The sequence below is a fragment of the Ursus arctos genome, unplaced genomic scaffold (genome assembly GCF_023065955.2).
Source record: "Ursus arctos isolate Adak ecotype North America unplaced genomic scaffold, UrsArc2.0 scaffold_17, whole genome shotgun sequence".
Taxonomy (NCBI): domain Eukaryota; kingdom Metazoa; phylum Chordata; class Mammalia; order Carnivora; family Ursidae; genus Ursus; species Ursus arctos.
In genome coordinates this window covers 36,867,422-36,884,592 of record NW_026622841.1, presented here as the reverse complement: position 1 = coordinate 36,884,592, position 17,171 = coordinate 36,867,422, and the positions used below count along the sequence as shown (strand labels likewise).

Below are 17,171 nucleotides of genomic sequence, written 5' to 3'. Positions count from 1 at the left end.
TAACAAAGTAATAATTTCTCCCTTTAAGGAATTTCAAGACTTGTGAAAAATCAATGTATCTACGCACAGGCAGATTTAAAAGGTAAAATAACGTGTTTAGGAAGGATGTAGTTGGGGAATTATCCTAAATAAGGAAAAATGGATTTTTTTAATTAGTAAAAAATACTTCCTAGAAGACTCAAATCACAAAATAGAACACATAGAGAAATATATGTTTGAGTCTAAAAATGACTTAAAATATAAGCAAAAATCTTGCAATAAGAAAACCTCAATCAAAAAATTCTCATTGGCAAACAGAATGGATTCTAATAATTGACAAACTCATATGGCTAGATTGAAAATCCACATTTACTGAGAGCAAGGTTTTAGCACATCCTTTCTTTCCTCATAAGTAAGTAACACCATACTGCAAGCCCAAAAAGAAGTTCTGGGTAGAAGTGTGCAAGATCCATTTCCCAAAAGCCAGTTCACCACGTGGCGAAATTACCAAAAGTCCAGTTCTCCAAATGCCCAATTCATCAAAACCTGCCAAAAATTAACTTAAATCAAATCTAAGATATTTTGCTGTAGCCATTTCACTGAAACAAACTCCTGTTGGAGAACTGATTTTCGGCCAATGGTGTGCTTATGTAGGCAGAGGGGCCTGGGGAATCTGCTGTGACATGCTGTAAGTATTTAATCAAAATCAGCAGGTTTGACTTTAACTTGTAAACGTCTGATCTGAAAGTGGAGCATTAATATAATAATTAGCAGGAGCTGCAGTTCTAGTGCTATTTATGTTACAGATAACTGTTCTCTATATTTGTTCACTCACTTCAGCTTTATCACCACCTGTGAGTCAGGTCCCAGGATTCATCCTATTTTACAGATCGAGAAATTGAGGCACAGAGCAGTTAAAGAATGTATCCCACTATTATATACCAGAACCGGGATTTATATGAAGTCACTCAGGCTTGAGAAAATAGCTTCTTTGAATAGGAAGAGTTACCTTGGCTTCATAAATGACATCTTGGTATCAGCAAAGAAGTTGCTATGGTTAGGGGACAGGAACGTTCTAGTAGACTAACAAATTGGCATTCTGATCCATAGGTCAGGTCAAGGTGATTTTGGTGTCCTTCCTTTACGAAAGGTCTGATCATGTCTGGGTCTACTGAGTAGCACTAGCTCTTCATTAATTCAGCAAGGAAATGCCACCCTGCGAGGCCTCTGGGCAATCAGCCACACAGACTTCTCCCGGCGGCATGCCCTCTCTCTCGGTACATTATGTTTTCTCCAATTCTAAATGCTAAGAAAATCCAAAGCATCTGAAATAAATATATATGTTAAAAAGAGAAAAAAAAATAACAGAATTCAATGTGCACATCAATGTTATCAGGGTGTACCATATACATATACATACATCTATATGCACACATAAGTAAGTGACAGATATTTATTATATACACTATATGTAGTGTCTATGATATGAGAGTATTTTAGACACCATTCTCTAGAGCCAGACTGAACTGATTTAGATCCATGCTCTGCCCCCTAGAAGTGTTACCTTAAGCAAGTTACCTAACCTTTCTGTGCCTCAATTTCCTCATCCATAAAATGGGAATAATAGCATCAATCTCATAGGGCTACATAAAGATTAAGGAAATGTAATCATATTTAAAGTAGTTAGAATAATGTCAGATATATAATAAGCACAAAATTTTAATATTTTTATGTAGAATATATAGGAAATTCTACAGCATAAGTAGGATTCATATTGATTATATTTTATGAATACATACAAAAAATAAATTTAAATATAATAGTAAAGATGACCAACATGTGTTTATAAAATAGTTGTGTATTCTATATAAACATAGTCTTTAGAATCAGCATTTATTATATATACTGCAAAGAGCTAACTACCTGTAATCCTGTACAATATCATTTCCAATATATACCATCTGATAGATATTATGGGTGCATGTGTATGCATGTGTGTGTGTGTAAAATGTATGTGTATATGAGAATGTATGTGTGTTTAAAGAAAAGCTAGACACAAAAAGATCACAATCTCTGATCTGCAGAATGATTATATAAACTGCTATAACACATTATAAATAATCAACACACATTTTATCACCAATAAATAACACTCATATCAGCATGCTTTTTAAGAAATGTGGACAAAAATTAAATGGTTCTATAACCAAATGTACTTGTTATTTTATTTTTTAAAAAATCGTCATTCTATTTATCATAAGTGGCTTAATGATTCTATCTTAAATATTTTCCTCCATGATTTTCTATGAAATATAATTCACTTTTCACAATTCTACTCCTTATTAGAATATAAATTATCCAATTGTTTAGATTTACAAAGACCTTCAATGAAACTAAGTGCAGGCATTCATTCTGTAAGTTCTATTCCAATTATTAAATGATTAAATTACTATCTTTTAATAAGAGGTGGCAAATGTGTATAAAATAAAAGATTGTGGGGTTTTTATTATTGACATAGAAGAAATGCTAATTACTCTGGAAAGAAATTACTGAAGATTACTAAGAGTGAAGAATCAGAAAACTTGATTGATATGATATTATTTTATTTTATTCATGATCATCTATAGGCCATTCATCTAAATTCTTCCCTCTGTATTTTATTCTGTATGATAACCAGAAAAAGAGTCTTCACATCCTACAATGTGACCTTATTCCTTATGTTGCTAAAATCTTATCATAATGAAAGGCATGGCCAATTATCATAGCATTTGCTTCCCTAAAACTTAATTTTTAAAAATTAGAACAAACATTTTACTGTAATAAATAATTTTATGCCCAGTCTTTTTCCTTTTAAGACAGTTGCTTGAAATTCACATCACTGATCTGGTCCATATCTTATTTTAGTTTTCAAGTTCCAGATTTTACCTCTATATGTAGTGAGGTAACTCTCAATTTCCATTGCTGTACCATGTAACTCTCAATTTCCATTGCTATTGTCCCAATCGCATGTTCCCATTTCCTGAATGATTAATAAGTCTCCTAGTCATTTACCCACCTCCAATTTCTCCCCCACCAGTCCTATTCATCGACTACTGCTAAATTAATCTTTCCACTTCAGAGTGCCTCTTCTGTGCTCCTAAATTTGCAGCTATATTCAAGTCAATCCAAATCTACCAAGTAATGTGCAGGCTGCTCAATCAAACATTAAGGGGTTTCCATAAGACGGCTTGAAAACCACTCTCACCAATCTCATCTTTGTTCTGTTTTTCACTTACCTTATGCTCAAATCAAGTTAAAGCTTATATTATTATCCTTTCTGGGAAATGCACCACTTCAGACCTTCATGTGCACGAGGGTAGATATTGTTAAAAATTCAGATCACCAGGTGTCACACACTAGGTCTAGAATCAGAATCTTGGGGTGGGGGTCCTGCAACATGCAGCTCACTAAGCTCCAGGGGTGCCCCTAATGCTGGTTATTTAGCCAGTAATGTTCAGAAAAACATTCTGTGCTGATGGAAGGGCTGTATAATATTCCCTATTCAGTCAGGTGACTACCAGCCATACTTGGCTACTGCGTACTTGAAACATGGCTAGTGCAACTGAAGAACTGAAAATTTAATTTTAGTTAATTTTAATTAATTTTCAATTAAATTTAAATATCCACATATGGCTGGCAGTTACCGTATCGGGCAGTGAAGATCGGACAATTCCTCATTGTTGGACCTTGAAAATATTTCCAGTTACTCACGATTAGCAATGTAACAAACATCCTAACACATAAATTGTTTTGTTCATCACATCACATCCCTCAGTACAAATTTCTTGTCAAGGCACATGAGTAACTTTTAAAGTTTTTATAATTATTGCCGAACTCTCTCCCTGTAAGTTTATTCTGGTTTAAACTCCATCAACAATTTCTAAGAAGGTTGACTGATCTTATGTTGGATAAAGTATTTTGTAATCCTAAAGGGACTCCCATTCCTGTCTTTATTTCTCTTAATAGCATTTAGCATCTTCTTATAAACATACTTTCACTACTTACTTCCTTTATTTTCTCCCCCTGCCTAGAAGTTAGGTTTAATAGAGGCAAGATTTTTGTCGATTTACTTACTGTTTACCTCCATTATCTACAAAGGCCAGTTACACAGAAGGTATTCAATAAATATTTGTTGAACTAATTGAATTAACACATTAAAATTTAAATATAACTGAGCACAAAGAAATAGCTCACTTGAATTCCTTTTTAATGTGATTCACTTAATCACCTTCCTATCTTTCAATAATCATAACTTCTAAAATTTTGCAAATAATCTAGTCACTTATCTGAATATTTTTAAGGCAATGTATCTCCAATTGGTATCTTCAAACTGTAAGGATGAGAGTTATTTTCCTAATCCAGTTATAAATTAAAAGGATCTACTTCCTTTGTGTGAAGTACTTATGATTTTTTAGAAGCCAGAAGGATTCAGCATATGTGGGCTGTACTGTTGGCACAAAGTTGATCTTCTTACTTTTTAGCCTAGAAATAAATGTACCAACAACTAAATGAGCTTCCTACAAATAATTTGACAGTTTGAACTAGTTTATGAGGTTTTAAATTTTTTTCCAATTATATAATAAATGATGGGAATAATTTTTCCATTCTCTGGGATGGATAGACATTAATGTTTTTTTAGTTGTCTCTCATGTCTTAACCCAATGATTTTATTACTGTTTATTTAATCATTTATCTGCAGCCATCTGGTAATATGAAATCCAAACTGCCACTGTACAAATGCAGATCATTTTATAGAGTGTACCCTTAGTAGTTTTTTGAGATAAAACAATTTTATAAATACAGTTTTGAGCTCAAAGCTGTTCAAGTACAGAGGAAAACAGCAACAACAACAACAAAAACTGGGTTTTATTAAATAAAGTAAGCTCAACAAAGTAATATTGAAAGAATTTTATAGTACTTCACCAAATCATGCTGTATTTGGAAAATATTTAACCACATTTCCTGTTCTTGAGAAATTTCAAGAAGGAGTGTATGTTTTAGCCTGAAAAACTATTCTTAATATTGATAATCTGAATGTGCCCATTAATTAATAGCTACTGAACTACTTTACAAGGATTTCCTAAGCCCCTATTGCTACAGGTTTTGGGGGGAATATATATCACTTGGTCCCTGCCTCTGAGATACTTCTACCAAACTGAACAGTTAGTTAGTATCCTAGAGAATATTCAACAAATGTGCATTTGTGTCTAATACACGCCAGCAAGCACATTTCTAGATTCTTACTGTACAAATTAAACAATAACTCGAAACATAGAAATACCTCTAATTAGGAAGAATCACCACAACTTAACTCTAGAAAATGCAGAGAAGTCGACAAACTAATATATAGAATAATGGAGAAAAAAGTTAAAATGTATGGAAGATTTAGATGGTGGAAAAAATCATTAGACTTGAAATACTTTTTAAAATGAGTTTTTTTGACTTCCAGGCAAAACAACCTTAGTACTAAAGGCTTGCATACTTTCCTTGGATACTCACTCATTTGGGAAAACTTTCCCCTGAACTTTCTAGCCCTTTCCCAAGGCCGGCTTGATGGCAGTCAATTAAGGAAAATGAATCTTTCTTGGGAACGAACACATTCCCACAGAGCACTAAGGCAGCTGTGTTGAGACAGGGACTCTCTAGCAAGGACTAGAAGTTTCTGCTCGTTTCTCCATCTGTGTCATCCCAGTGACATTCCTTTCATTAAAAAATAAATCACCGTCTTCAGAATGCCATCATGCTTAATACGCTAGTCATGGTTACCAAACTTCATTCTGACTTGGAAGTAGATATTTCCATTTTACCTCATCTTGCTGTGAGTTTAGCAGCCGCAGTTTCATGTGCTTCATATAGGCCATGGTAATTGGCATGTTGTAATCAATCATGCTGGTCACCAAAGTGGGAGGTTTTCCATTATCTGGAATAAAACATTTTGAATGGGTGTGAAAGTGATACCACACTCTACCTGTAATCTCAGAACGATCCAATTTGTTCAAATGGAAATAGGATGCTAGATACCAAGTCTTTAGGAGATTGGTAGCATTACGGATGGATTGTAGAAAAAAAATAACTATACAAAGGTATAAAGGACAAATTAATGCTACAGATAAATTAGTTATTCCTAACTACAGGGGAGCTCTTTGATACCCCAGTAACAGTGGGTGAAGCCAATATCGTGATTAAACACAATTACCTGTATCTTTGTATTTTTCTCCTTTGCTGCATAACTACTTTGTCTGTGTGCTACTTGAGTGAAAAAGGAAATTTGCATGGTTTTTTCTTTTATCTTTTATCTTTGTCTATTCATCCCCCAACACATGGGAATGGACTAGCCTAAATGTATCTTTAAAATTAAACTTTGAGAGAAATTGATAGATCAGGAAAATCATCTAAGTAATTTTTAATGAGAGCTAAAGACAAATTATAACTTGCATGTAAAAATTGTCAGTGAAGGAGCTCCAGACCACCCATCCCTTTCAAAAATAAGGAACTGGTAGGTTTAAAAGGACACTGATGGAAAATCAATTTCCTTGCTAACTGATTTAAAATAACATGAAATACACACAATATGTGAAAGTTAAAATATTATCATAGGAAAAAAAAGTTATTTGGCACAGCCAAAACCACCTTTCTTCTGAGAATGGGCACAGAATTACTCTGTAAGTGGATATTGAAAATTCACTGCCTCTTACTCAAATAAATGAGATGATCTGACTTGTTGAACTGTTTCAGTCTACCACATTTTTGTAAAAATGTGGGCTATACATTGTCACTACGAATAAAATTACTTTAAATCTCACTATTTGACCCTGGGGCTACCTTTGTGATCTGTTCCATCTGGGTTTAAATGCATTCTTTTCTGGCACTCGGAGCAGCTCATTAGAAACCGTGTCACCGCTTCTCTTGGTAGGAAGGCATAGCTCTCTGAAATCTGAAATGATTCACAAAATAGAGGTGTTATTATATAAGCTGACCGAGCCTGAGTCCACAGAAATGATCATCGTATTTCCAAATAAGACGCATTATTCCATAATGGCAGGAAGCACAATGAAAGCATGCACTGCGTACCATGCATCATTTCAAGAAATATCTATCCAACTTGATGGCACGTGTCTTAATAAGAGCTAATAATGCGATGTGGAGGGAAAAAAGCTCAACCACATCTGGATGGGTATCTGTTTCTCTGTCTGCATTTCTTTTAGGAAAAGTAATCACAGTGTGCAGAGAGTCTAGTGAATTTTCCTTATTAAAGATTGTCAACGTTTTTTTTAAACTCACTGCTAGCACCATCCTAGTTTTATTCAATTTCGCATGTATTTTTAGAAATTTAGCCCCAACTAGAAACAAGAAACTTTGGATTTTGCATTAATGAGCATGTCTTCGTTATGGCTTTCTGAAACATTTTAATTGAAAATAACAGATAATTCTAAGAGAACTCATGTATCTCTTCACTGCAGTGAATCATCTCTTCCACAGAAAATGACACACCTGGAAATGCATTTTGGCCACTTACTCCATTTGTTATCTTAGGTCACTCTTTCATAATGTATGTCCACAATAGTTCACGCTGATTGTCAGAGCAAGCTTTCCCCATACCCTATACAGAGCTTCTATTTTCAGAACCATGATCTAGAATCACATTAGAAATCAATACTCCCGTCAGTAATTTTTAAAATCTTAACTTTTCAAAAACCAAGGTATTTCTGTCATCAAAGCAAATAACTTCTGAAGGGAAGCTGACAGATGGTTAAATATCTCTAAATAAAAGTGGACACTGACTCCAATAGCGCTACTAACAAGTGTGATACAGGCATTAGTCTTCCACCAGAACACAAACACTGGTGCATGAAATACAAGATAAAGAAGAAGAAGAAATGAGTTGGGAATTAGACATAAAAGCTACCAACAATTTCTCAGGTGCATGCACAGCTGTTACGAACAGTACTATATTTTAAGTTTGTAGAAAGGAAAGAAAATATGCACCGTGTGTATAATTAAGTACAAGTCTACACCAATTCCATTAATAGTAATGGGGTCAGCTTTTGCTTATTCATGCCATAGAAAGAGCACAACATTGAAGAAACCCTACACACTAAAATCCAATATTGTAAAGCATACTTTGCCTTGAATTTAATAATAAAATCAGTTTGCATCATTTATCCTAGATCAGGGCAAAAAAGGGGTAAGGATACCAAAGAGAAAGTGCCAGTCCACAATTAAAATGTCTCATGGATTATCCATATGCAGGTAATTAAAATTCAGCTCTACTAGCGTTTTTAATATAACTATCATTTGTAAATTAAAATTTGTTGTCCAGTTTTAAAACATGCTTCTTCATACTGTACAAAGAATCGTGAGAGAAAAAAAACCTATTCATCGAACTATTTCATCAAACTATTTTATATTAGTTAGTGAATAAGGAAATATATACACAATTTAAATTCTCACTTTCTCTTACGTTATTTCCCCTAACCACCCACCCACCCACCCACCCACCCACACTCACACACACACACACTCACACACATTTGATTCCTATTCATCTATTTTACTGAGGGAACTCACACAACTTTGCCTGATTTGTTTATCTAACTAGAGATCTTTTTTTTCCCTGACTCTCTGAAAACCTACATTAAAATAATTCAGAAGTTAAAAAAAAATCCAGGAGGCATACCTGGTCCTGATATTTTAACTCACAAGGGGTCATAGTCCACTGGAAGTATGGGGCTGACCAGTAAATTCTTCAACAAATAGGATTTGAGAAGAATGTCCTATTGATTTCCATAGAGGTTTTCTATTACATCGTTCTCTACTTACATAAAAGAGAAATCTTCCATTGAAAAAAATGATGGGCAAATGGTGGACTTGAAGACACCCTGCTTCTGCTTCCAGGGTCCTGACGCTCTCCACAATCTGCCCCTCTCCCCATGCTACTAAGGCACTTGAGTAGGAATCCCTTCTAGGCAGATTTATCATTGACCTGACTCAACTGTATTCCTTGTCCTAGCACTACGTCACTCCAAATCCATTTTTTAAATAATCATTATTAATCATATTACAATTCCTTTATAGTTTAACTCTGAAAAACAGAGTACCTGTAAGGGTCACAAATATGTTTGTGTTCACATGTACATGGAAAAAATATAAAGTCCCACTTTGTATCTTAGAAAAAAAATTTCAGCAAGTATTTTATCACATTACTCTCTGTAATGTTATTCTGGCATCGCACTTGGCATGTCATGACATGTTATGTAAGTGGTAAAAGCACTTATTTAGGGGGACTTTTCTTGGTGTTCAGAATCCATTTTATGGGGAGACTGGCCAAGGCATCCCGCTGTCCTCGAATCCTTTCTTCTCCACCTCACGCTCACTGGGGCTCGCAAACCATGGAGTCTTCTTAAGCACAAGGACAAAAGACCCCCAGAACAGACTCTTCACATCTCACACTCATTTCGGAAATAACAGTTCTCTTGCCATGCAGGTGAAGACAGAAAATAATTTCTTTTTCCTTATCTAGAATTTTTCCTCCCAGGCGTCTTTGAAATTAAGAATCCTAGGCAACCTTCATTGCTGAAGTTCTTAGAGTATTTTTAAAAATGAAAAAATATTCTTAAAAAGTTTTTAAATGATGGTGCATTTGAATATATACATTTCATAATTAAAGCCCTGTCTTCTGATCCTATGGGTATCCTCCAGTAACCCCGTTTAGAGATAACATTGAAAGCCCACACGTGAAGCCTCCTTAGAAATTGAGGCAGGGGCTAAATGCCCTTATGGTTCCTCCTCTAATGAAAGGTCTGGTTTCCATTAGCTGGGAGTGAACATTTGAAATGCTAAGTCAACTTTAAATAGATTTTCATAAATGGTGATAAAACTCAGGGATGTGTTCTTCTAGGCTGTCCATTCATCAAAGTCCTAACATCCTTTATGCAACATTTAATAGCAGTTGCAAATACAACCTAGAAGGGACGGAAATTGAAAAATATTTTGACTCTGATATTTGAAATACCATTCTACTAATACTATAATTAATTATATAAAATGCTCTAATCATTCATAAATGTATATTTCCTTGACCCACTCTTCAAATCTAATCACTTATTTGTTTCTGGGATAGAAACTGAGCTTTCAATATAGAGTACAGAACATTTTCTAGAACACGGATGAGATTAATACTTCACTTGAAAATGTATTCTTGAAATATCTTAATATTTTGGAAGGATACAGAGTATTTACTTAGAATTTGTCCATGCAGAAACACTGCATCTTGTTAGTAATAAGAAGCAAAACAAAACACAAATGGATATTAGTCTTGCTCTCTCTGAACTAAACACTAAAAAGATAACTACCTTATGACAAGCCACGTATATTGCTTATAGTAGAACTTAACATCCAAAGGAAGGATGAGAACCTCGCCATATTGAAATTTATAAACTAATGACCAAACACTATTTATCATGTAAATAATTATGAGGCATCTCTTTCATAGAAATGCTTTTTTTTTTCTATGAATAAGGACTTGTTTTCTTAGATTTATATAATGCTTTCTATTTTTCCTTTCTTTTTTTTTTTTTTAAGATTTTATTTATTTATTTGACAGAGAGAGAGACAGCCAAAAAGAGAGGGAACACAAGCAGGGGGTGTGGGAGAGGAAGAAGCAGGATCCCAGTGGACCAGACTGATGCGGGGCTCGATCCCAGAATGCCAGGATCATGCCCTGAGCCGAAGGCTGATGCTTAACAACTGAGCCACCCAGGCGCTACAATGCTTTCTATTTTTCACTGACTTTTTGCATTCATTATTTTAGACAGTAGCTAAACAGATTTTACAGTAATTTTCTGATAAGTGGATTGACTGGTATGAAGAGACGAAATGAACTGCCGTTATTACACAACAGAGGGCAAAGCAAAGAGCTGGAACTCAAGCCTGGATCTCCCAAATCCTGGCCTATTTCTATACATTGAATGGACCATGGTGGGCTTATCCAAAAGATGGAGAAATCTGTAGGGTCCAAGGAAAGCAGCAACGTCAAAATAGATCTTTAAAAATTGTATATTTCAAAAACACCTGAAGTATGAAAGTATTCTCACAGGACAAAGTCAGCACTTGTGAAACTTCTTTAACCTTGAGTTATGGCTGAAGATCTGTTGTTGTTGCTTTTAACTTTGAATTAGCTGTGGTTGAGAGGGGTGGGGATGCTGTGGCACAACATATTTTTTCATTACTCACCACTTCTAAAGACCTTAATTCCTCTGTGTTTTGGACATTATTAATACTCTTACAATGAAAATATTACCTTCTAAGTCCATTAAAACTGGGGTTCATCAATAGTGCAGAATATCATGAATCAAATTATTATCATAAATTAGAAGTAGAAATGACTTCTCCCATCCAAAAAACATGGTAATACTTCTACATAAAAATAACTGAACTGCAGGGGCGCCTGGGTGGCACAGCGGTTAAGCGTCTGCCTTCGGCTCAGGGCGTGATCCCGGCGTTGTGGGATTGAGCCCCACATCAGGCTCCTCCGCTGTGAGCCTGCTTCTTCCTCTCCCACTCCCCCTGCTTGTGTTCCCTCTCTCGCTGGCTGTCTCTCTCTGTCAAATAAATAAATAAAATCTTTAAAAAAAAATAACTGAATTGCAGCATCTTTTCATAGATTAAACAATAAAAATGGCCTCAGTAGCAAAGACAGTATGACCTTAGTAATCTAATGATAAACAGATCCACCCGAAGAAGCCCTGATGATCAAGTCCCATAAGGGGCACTGCTAGTGATCTTCCACTCGCGGCTTAAAACAACAACAACAAACTATTGGGGACACATTTTTGAAAAGATTATTGGCAAATACTATGATTGAAAAGAGGATGGGCACTTCACCTTGCCAATGTCCCTGCCACTCTGAAGAAAGAAGAAACAGTATTTTTTCAAAACCTTACAGCTATAGTATGGGGACTAACATAACATAATAAAAATAAATAAATAAATAATAAAAAAGTATTTAAAAAAAAAAAAAAAACACCTTACAACTATAAAGCCAAATTCTGGCTTCCTCTCAACACAGTTCAGTTAGGGTAAAAATGTCAGTGACCCAAAAGAACTGAAATAAAAGAGCAAGTGCGGTTAAATTGATATGCAAATCTTATCTTGTAAATTCAATAATAAAGAACTTCTAAAATTTTCTTACATGTATTTTTGAATCGCAGAGCTTTGTCTTCAGAAGCAAATCTTTCCTACCTGGATCTGAATACACGAAGTAACATCAAGTTAGAAAAACTGAAAAACTTAGTCAGTTAATCAAAGCAATGTAATAATAAACCATTGCTTTGCTGTATTTTCTCAGACTGTGTGTCTCACAGTTCTATGACGCAAGTGTATCTCATTAACCCCAGCCATAAAATTTTGATAGCAACATGGCTAAGAGAGAAGAATTTTAAAACAGGGCTATTTGTCCTATGTCTTTCTTCCTCAGTCCCAAGCCTCTTCTCCAAGTTTAACTGTTTAATTTCTGAACATTTTCAGAAGAAATGTACCCTAAATGTATTCAGCTGGTACATATACCTGCAATACTCTGGTTCCTGATATGGTAAAGCATGGACAGTTCTCAAAATTAAGATTCTCTTTCAATATATGACAACTATTACTCACTGTTGCTGCTTTATACAAAAAGAAATGCTTCCTAAATAATACCTCAATGTTTAAGTTTTCCATGAATGGAGCCCTTAATAACTGGATTATACTAAGCAAGGATTTGACATGGATTTTATCCTTTGATCCTCCCAACAATGCCAGGAATAGATTACTATCATCACCATTGCCACCTCTGTTTAAAAGATGAGGAAACTAAGTTTCAGAGAGGTTGTGTAACTTGTCAAACGAGTAAAGAGAAAGGACTCAGGTTATAATCTGGTTTCAGAGACTATCCCCTTAATCACTATATTTTATAGTCTCTCCAGCTTATCAGCATTAAAGAGAGAGAGAGAGAAACTGTCTTATCCATAAAGAGTTGGAATATTAACCTCACAGCATAGGCTAATATCCTGAAATGTTTATGTTTCCTGGTGTGAGAGTCTTTGTAAGTTTAAGATGCTCTAACAGGTTTGAGGCGGCCATTCTGAAAACAAGGGGCAGTCAAACTCTCTGTATCTTGACTTGGGTTACAAAGTTCCCCAAGAAACACATGACTGCACACTAACAATGGAGAGCGCCACCTGGAGGAAATTTACAACAGGCTGTTGGGCAGAACTGATCGCTAAAGTGATGGGCTTTGCAACAATGTTGTAATATTTAAAAGCCAGGAATTAAACGCATAGGACTTCGCTTTTAATAGAAAGTGCAAGAGGGGTATGAGTAGTCAATTTCCAAAGGAAAAAGAACTCCAATTATTGAAGGGAATTCACCAGTTGAGAAGTCATTCTTGGCTTAAGATGCAAGCCCAACGGGTGAACTGAAACAGAGATATTCCATGACACGGGTGAATCGTAAGCATTAGCCATCACTTTTTAAAGCAAAACAAAATGGCTAAAGCCAAAAGATTTATCCACCAAAATCATGCCATTTTGTCCTACGTTCACTAAGCTTTTAGCAAAAACAAAACAAAAGCAAACAAACAGAAACAAAATTAATGTTACTAAATATCAGTAATTTGGAAAAGTAGGAGGCAGTGCTGAATTTCATTATAAATTACATTACTCCTCAGCTTGCTGCCTTGGTATAGTGTGCTCCATATCAGAGACAGAGCCTCAGAGCAAATAAAACTGGTCTAATCACACTATTTTTAAAATTACCATTGCTTTTGCTTTATAAAATGAATTTATAGAATAGCATTAATACTTTTATTTTACTGGAATAATAACATTAAAGACATGTTTGCTGCTGAATACCATGCAGTGCACTTATGGAAGAATTTGCCCTTGGGGCCAAAATTTGATATGTTGTCTTATGTATGCTGTTGAGATTCTGAACAAAAAATAAATTAGAAATAATCTCCTAGTGAAATTTGTTTATCTTGTTATATTAATATTGTGATATTTAATATTGTGCTATTTATCACAAACCACCTGCAATGTACATAACTGGATAATATGACTATAGAAAGTGTATTTTTAAAAACTGATAAAATTTAACTATCATTGAATAAAGCCTATAAATCTAAACGCCATAGATTCATAAAGAGAGAGCACACCATAGTCCAGAGAACCCTCTGTCTGGGGGATGGAAGTCTTCGTTCAGCCTAACATCTCTTATTCAACAAGGGCTACTCTGTCTTTATCTACTTTAGCCATTGTATATCTTTGAATTCATTTGAAAGGAGGAAATTCGGACTATTAAAAAAAAAGTTTGCAAATGTTATACACCTCCCTCAGACATTTTTCTAGGTGTATTACAAAACTGAGATATCTAGCCAATGGTTTGCCCTTATATTTACATGGGTTCTCTTTTACGCGTTTCATGCATGAGAAAAGATAAGCAGTAAGCATCGTTGTACTTCTACAAAGGAAATTATTAACTTGCAAAGGGTGCATATGGAAACTGTCTTTCAAAGATGAAGACATTTTTCACCTAAACATTTACTTCTTCAACAAATACCTACTGAATGCACAGATGGTATAATTACCCCTGAATACAGCTAGAAATGGTTCTACACCACTAGTGTGCCTACATACATAAAATTCTTGGAATCACCTATTGGTAAGCGTTTGATTAATTCCAAAGTGATTCTGAAAAATGCCTTCATCAGGACTCAACATAAATACTCTTCGGTGAAAAGTACATGCATAGTAATAATCAATTAGACAAAAAGCCAGACATTTGGCCTGCCTATACAAAGTCTGCATTCACTCTGGACCCCAACAATTTTTGCTTCAAAACCCTAATTACTGTTTCAGAAAGATCTGGCGCTCTGTTGTATCCATCTGACCTCTAAACATCTGTGAAATGACCAACTGAATTCCTGCACCTTAATAATGTCACCAATACCAAACCCAGGATGCTGCTGCATTTGCACCTCACCCCCCCAAAGTCACCACTGCTCCCTGACGGGATTCTCAGGTTTTGTGTGAGTTCCTAAGGATCCTGCACTACTGCTTGATCTGCTAGGATTCTGGTACTATTCTCGTTTGCTATTTTCAGTTCCTAGCACTGCCCACTTTTCCTTGTCCTCCTTTGTTTTCTGATCATTTTCCTTCCTCTTGGGTCATTTATCGGCTCCCCTTGCTTTTTTCACTTAGTTAAGGGGATGGTCTGCCCCAGTCAGGAATAGCCAGTGCTGCGTTTAATTATTTGTCACAACTGGAGGAATTTAATTTTTAAAAAAGCAACTGAGCATAACACGGCACATTCAGATCATCCTTACACTTATTTGGGACTTATTCTAGTTTTTATTTTGCAGAACAGATGAGGGGAGGCACCGCAATTTTTTCTACCCTTAGGGTCTGGTGCTGATTTGTAAATAGGATTAATGTTAGTAGATAAAACAAAGCATGGCCAATTAAATATGAATTCCAGATAAACATGCAATATTGGGACAAATTTATATTAAAAATTATTGTTTATCTGAAATTCAAATATAACTGGGTATCCTGTGTCTAGTTCATTAAATCTGGCAATCTTACAGGATACATTAATCTAAGATGAATGAAAATATGAGTTAGAGCCTGAAAATAATTTTATTTTTTTAAAGATTTATTTATTTATGAGAGAGAGAGAGAGAGAGAGGAGGCAGGGGGGTGGGAGGAGGAGAAGGAGAGAGAAACTTTAGCAGACTCCACACTGAGCATGGAGCCTGAAGCAGGGGTCCGTGCAGGGCTTGAGATCAAGCCCCCAAATCATGACCTGAGCCAAAACCAGGAGTGGGATGCTTAACCAATTGCGCCACCCAGGAGCCCCATAATTTTAAACTTGAAACAAACTGCTTGCCAGGAAAATCTAAGAATGTACCAAGTACTGAAGTGAGAAGTAGAGCTCGTGGAAGTGATCATTGGAAAGTATGCAGGCAATCTGAAATCACAGTCCCCATTTAAAGCAGTGTCTTCCAGCTTTTTAGACCAACAGTACAAGTGTAAATATATTTCCCATAAGCTAGCACATATACCCATTTATATAATAAAATCGATCATTTCTATTGCCTTCTATTTTTTTCAAAGATTTTTATTTATTTATTTGTCAGAGGGAGAGAGCACAAGCAGGGGGAGCGACAGGCTCCCCGCTGAGCAAGGAGCCCGATGCAGAACTCGATCCCAGGACACTGGGATCATGATCTGAGCAGAAGACAGATGCTTAACTGGCTGAGCCACCCAGGCACCCCTCTATTTCATTTTTTTACAAGTGTTCACAACGCAGTAAATTGACTTGATAACTCACTAATGGGCTGTGATATGTAATACAAAAAACATTGTTCTAAAGTAGAAGAGTGCAGTCTGTCAATCCAAAGATCTTTGTTGTGGTGTTGAGAGAAGATACTGGGTATGTAGTCAAAGTTAAAATGAAGGCTGGCAAATCCAAAGGTCTAAAGCAGGCAGGGATATTTTTAGACAGTTCAGGTCAAATTGTAGCTAGCTCAAAGCAATCTGAAAACGTGAAGCAAATGCAGCAAAAATGAGGAAGCAGCATGGTGGCATAAGTCGGTGGCCTCCAGGGACAGGGAAGTGCTAGAGTGGGGGGCGAAAGGCAGAGACAGTCAGAAGCATGGAAATCCACCACGTGATGAAATTTGAGGAGGCAAGCAGAGGGGTAACAGAATTCCAGGGCAAAGCAGATGAATGGGGCCCTATACCATTACACGTTAGTAGATCAAGGCATAGGCAAACAAGAAAGAGCATGTGAGTTAATTTAATTATAATTAATTAACTTCCTGGAAACAGTTTTTGCTTCACTGATTACGGTTCAAACTTAGCTGTATTGCTTTGCACAAAAAAGAACTTTATTCTCTTGTTTTATCTCTTTTATAATGATGCACATCTTTAATTTGGAGCTGTATTTTAGAATAATTAAAAAAGTCATCAATTGAGCAAATTGAGACATCAAAAGAGATAATCAAATCAGCTGGCATTAGATCTCCAAAGTTGTGGATGCTATTTTTGTTGCTTCTTATGTTAGAATATTTGCCTGTTAAGGAACAGATTGTCATCACAGAGAATTCTTATATTAGA

The 17,171-nt window shown here is 35.6% G+C and overlaps 1 protein-coding gene across 2 annotated transcripts in view; it reads right to left on the bottom strand.

Moving 5' to 3' along the window:
* Positions 1-17,171, bottom strand: part of NOL4 (nucleolar protein 4) — a 387,118-nt gene that overhangs the window by 274,874 nt on the left and 95,073 nt on the right. For both annotated transcript variants that reach the window (XM_044382912.2, XM_044382911.2), the window contains 2 exons: positions 6,841-6,952; positions 5,826-5,938 (listed from right to left, as the gene is read on the bottom strand). In XM_044382912.2, the coding sequence (XP_044238847.1) occupies positions 5,826-5,938; positions 6,841-6,952 (225 nt within the window). The remainder of the gene's footprint in view (positions 1-5,825; positions 5,939-6,840; positions 6,953-17,171) is intronic.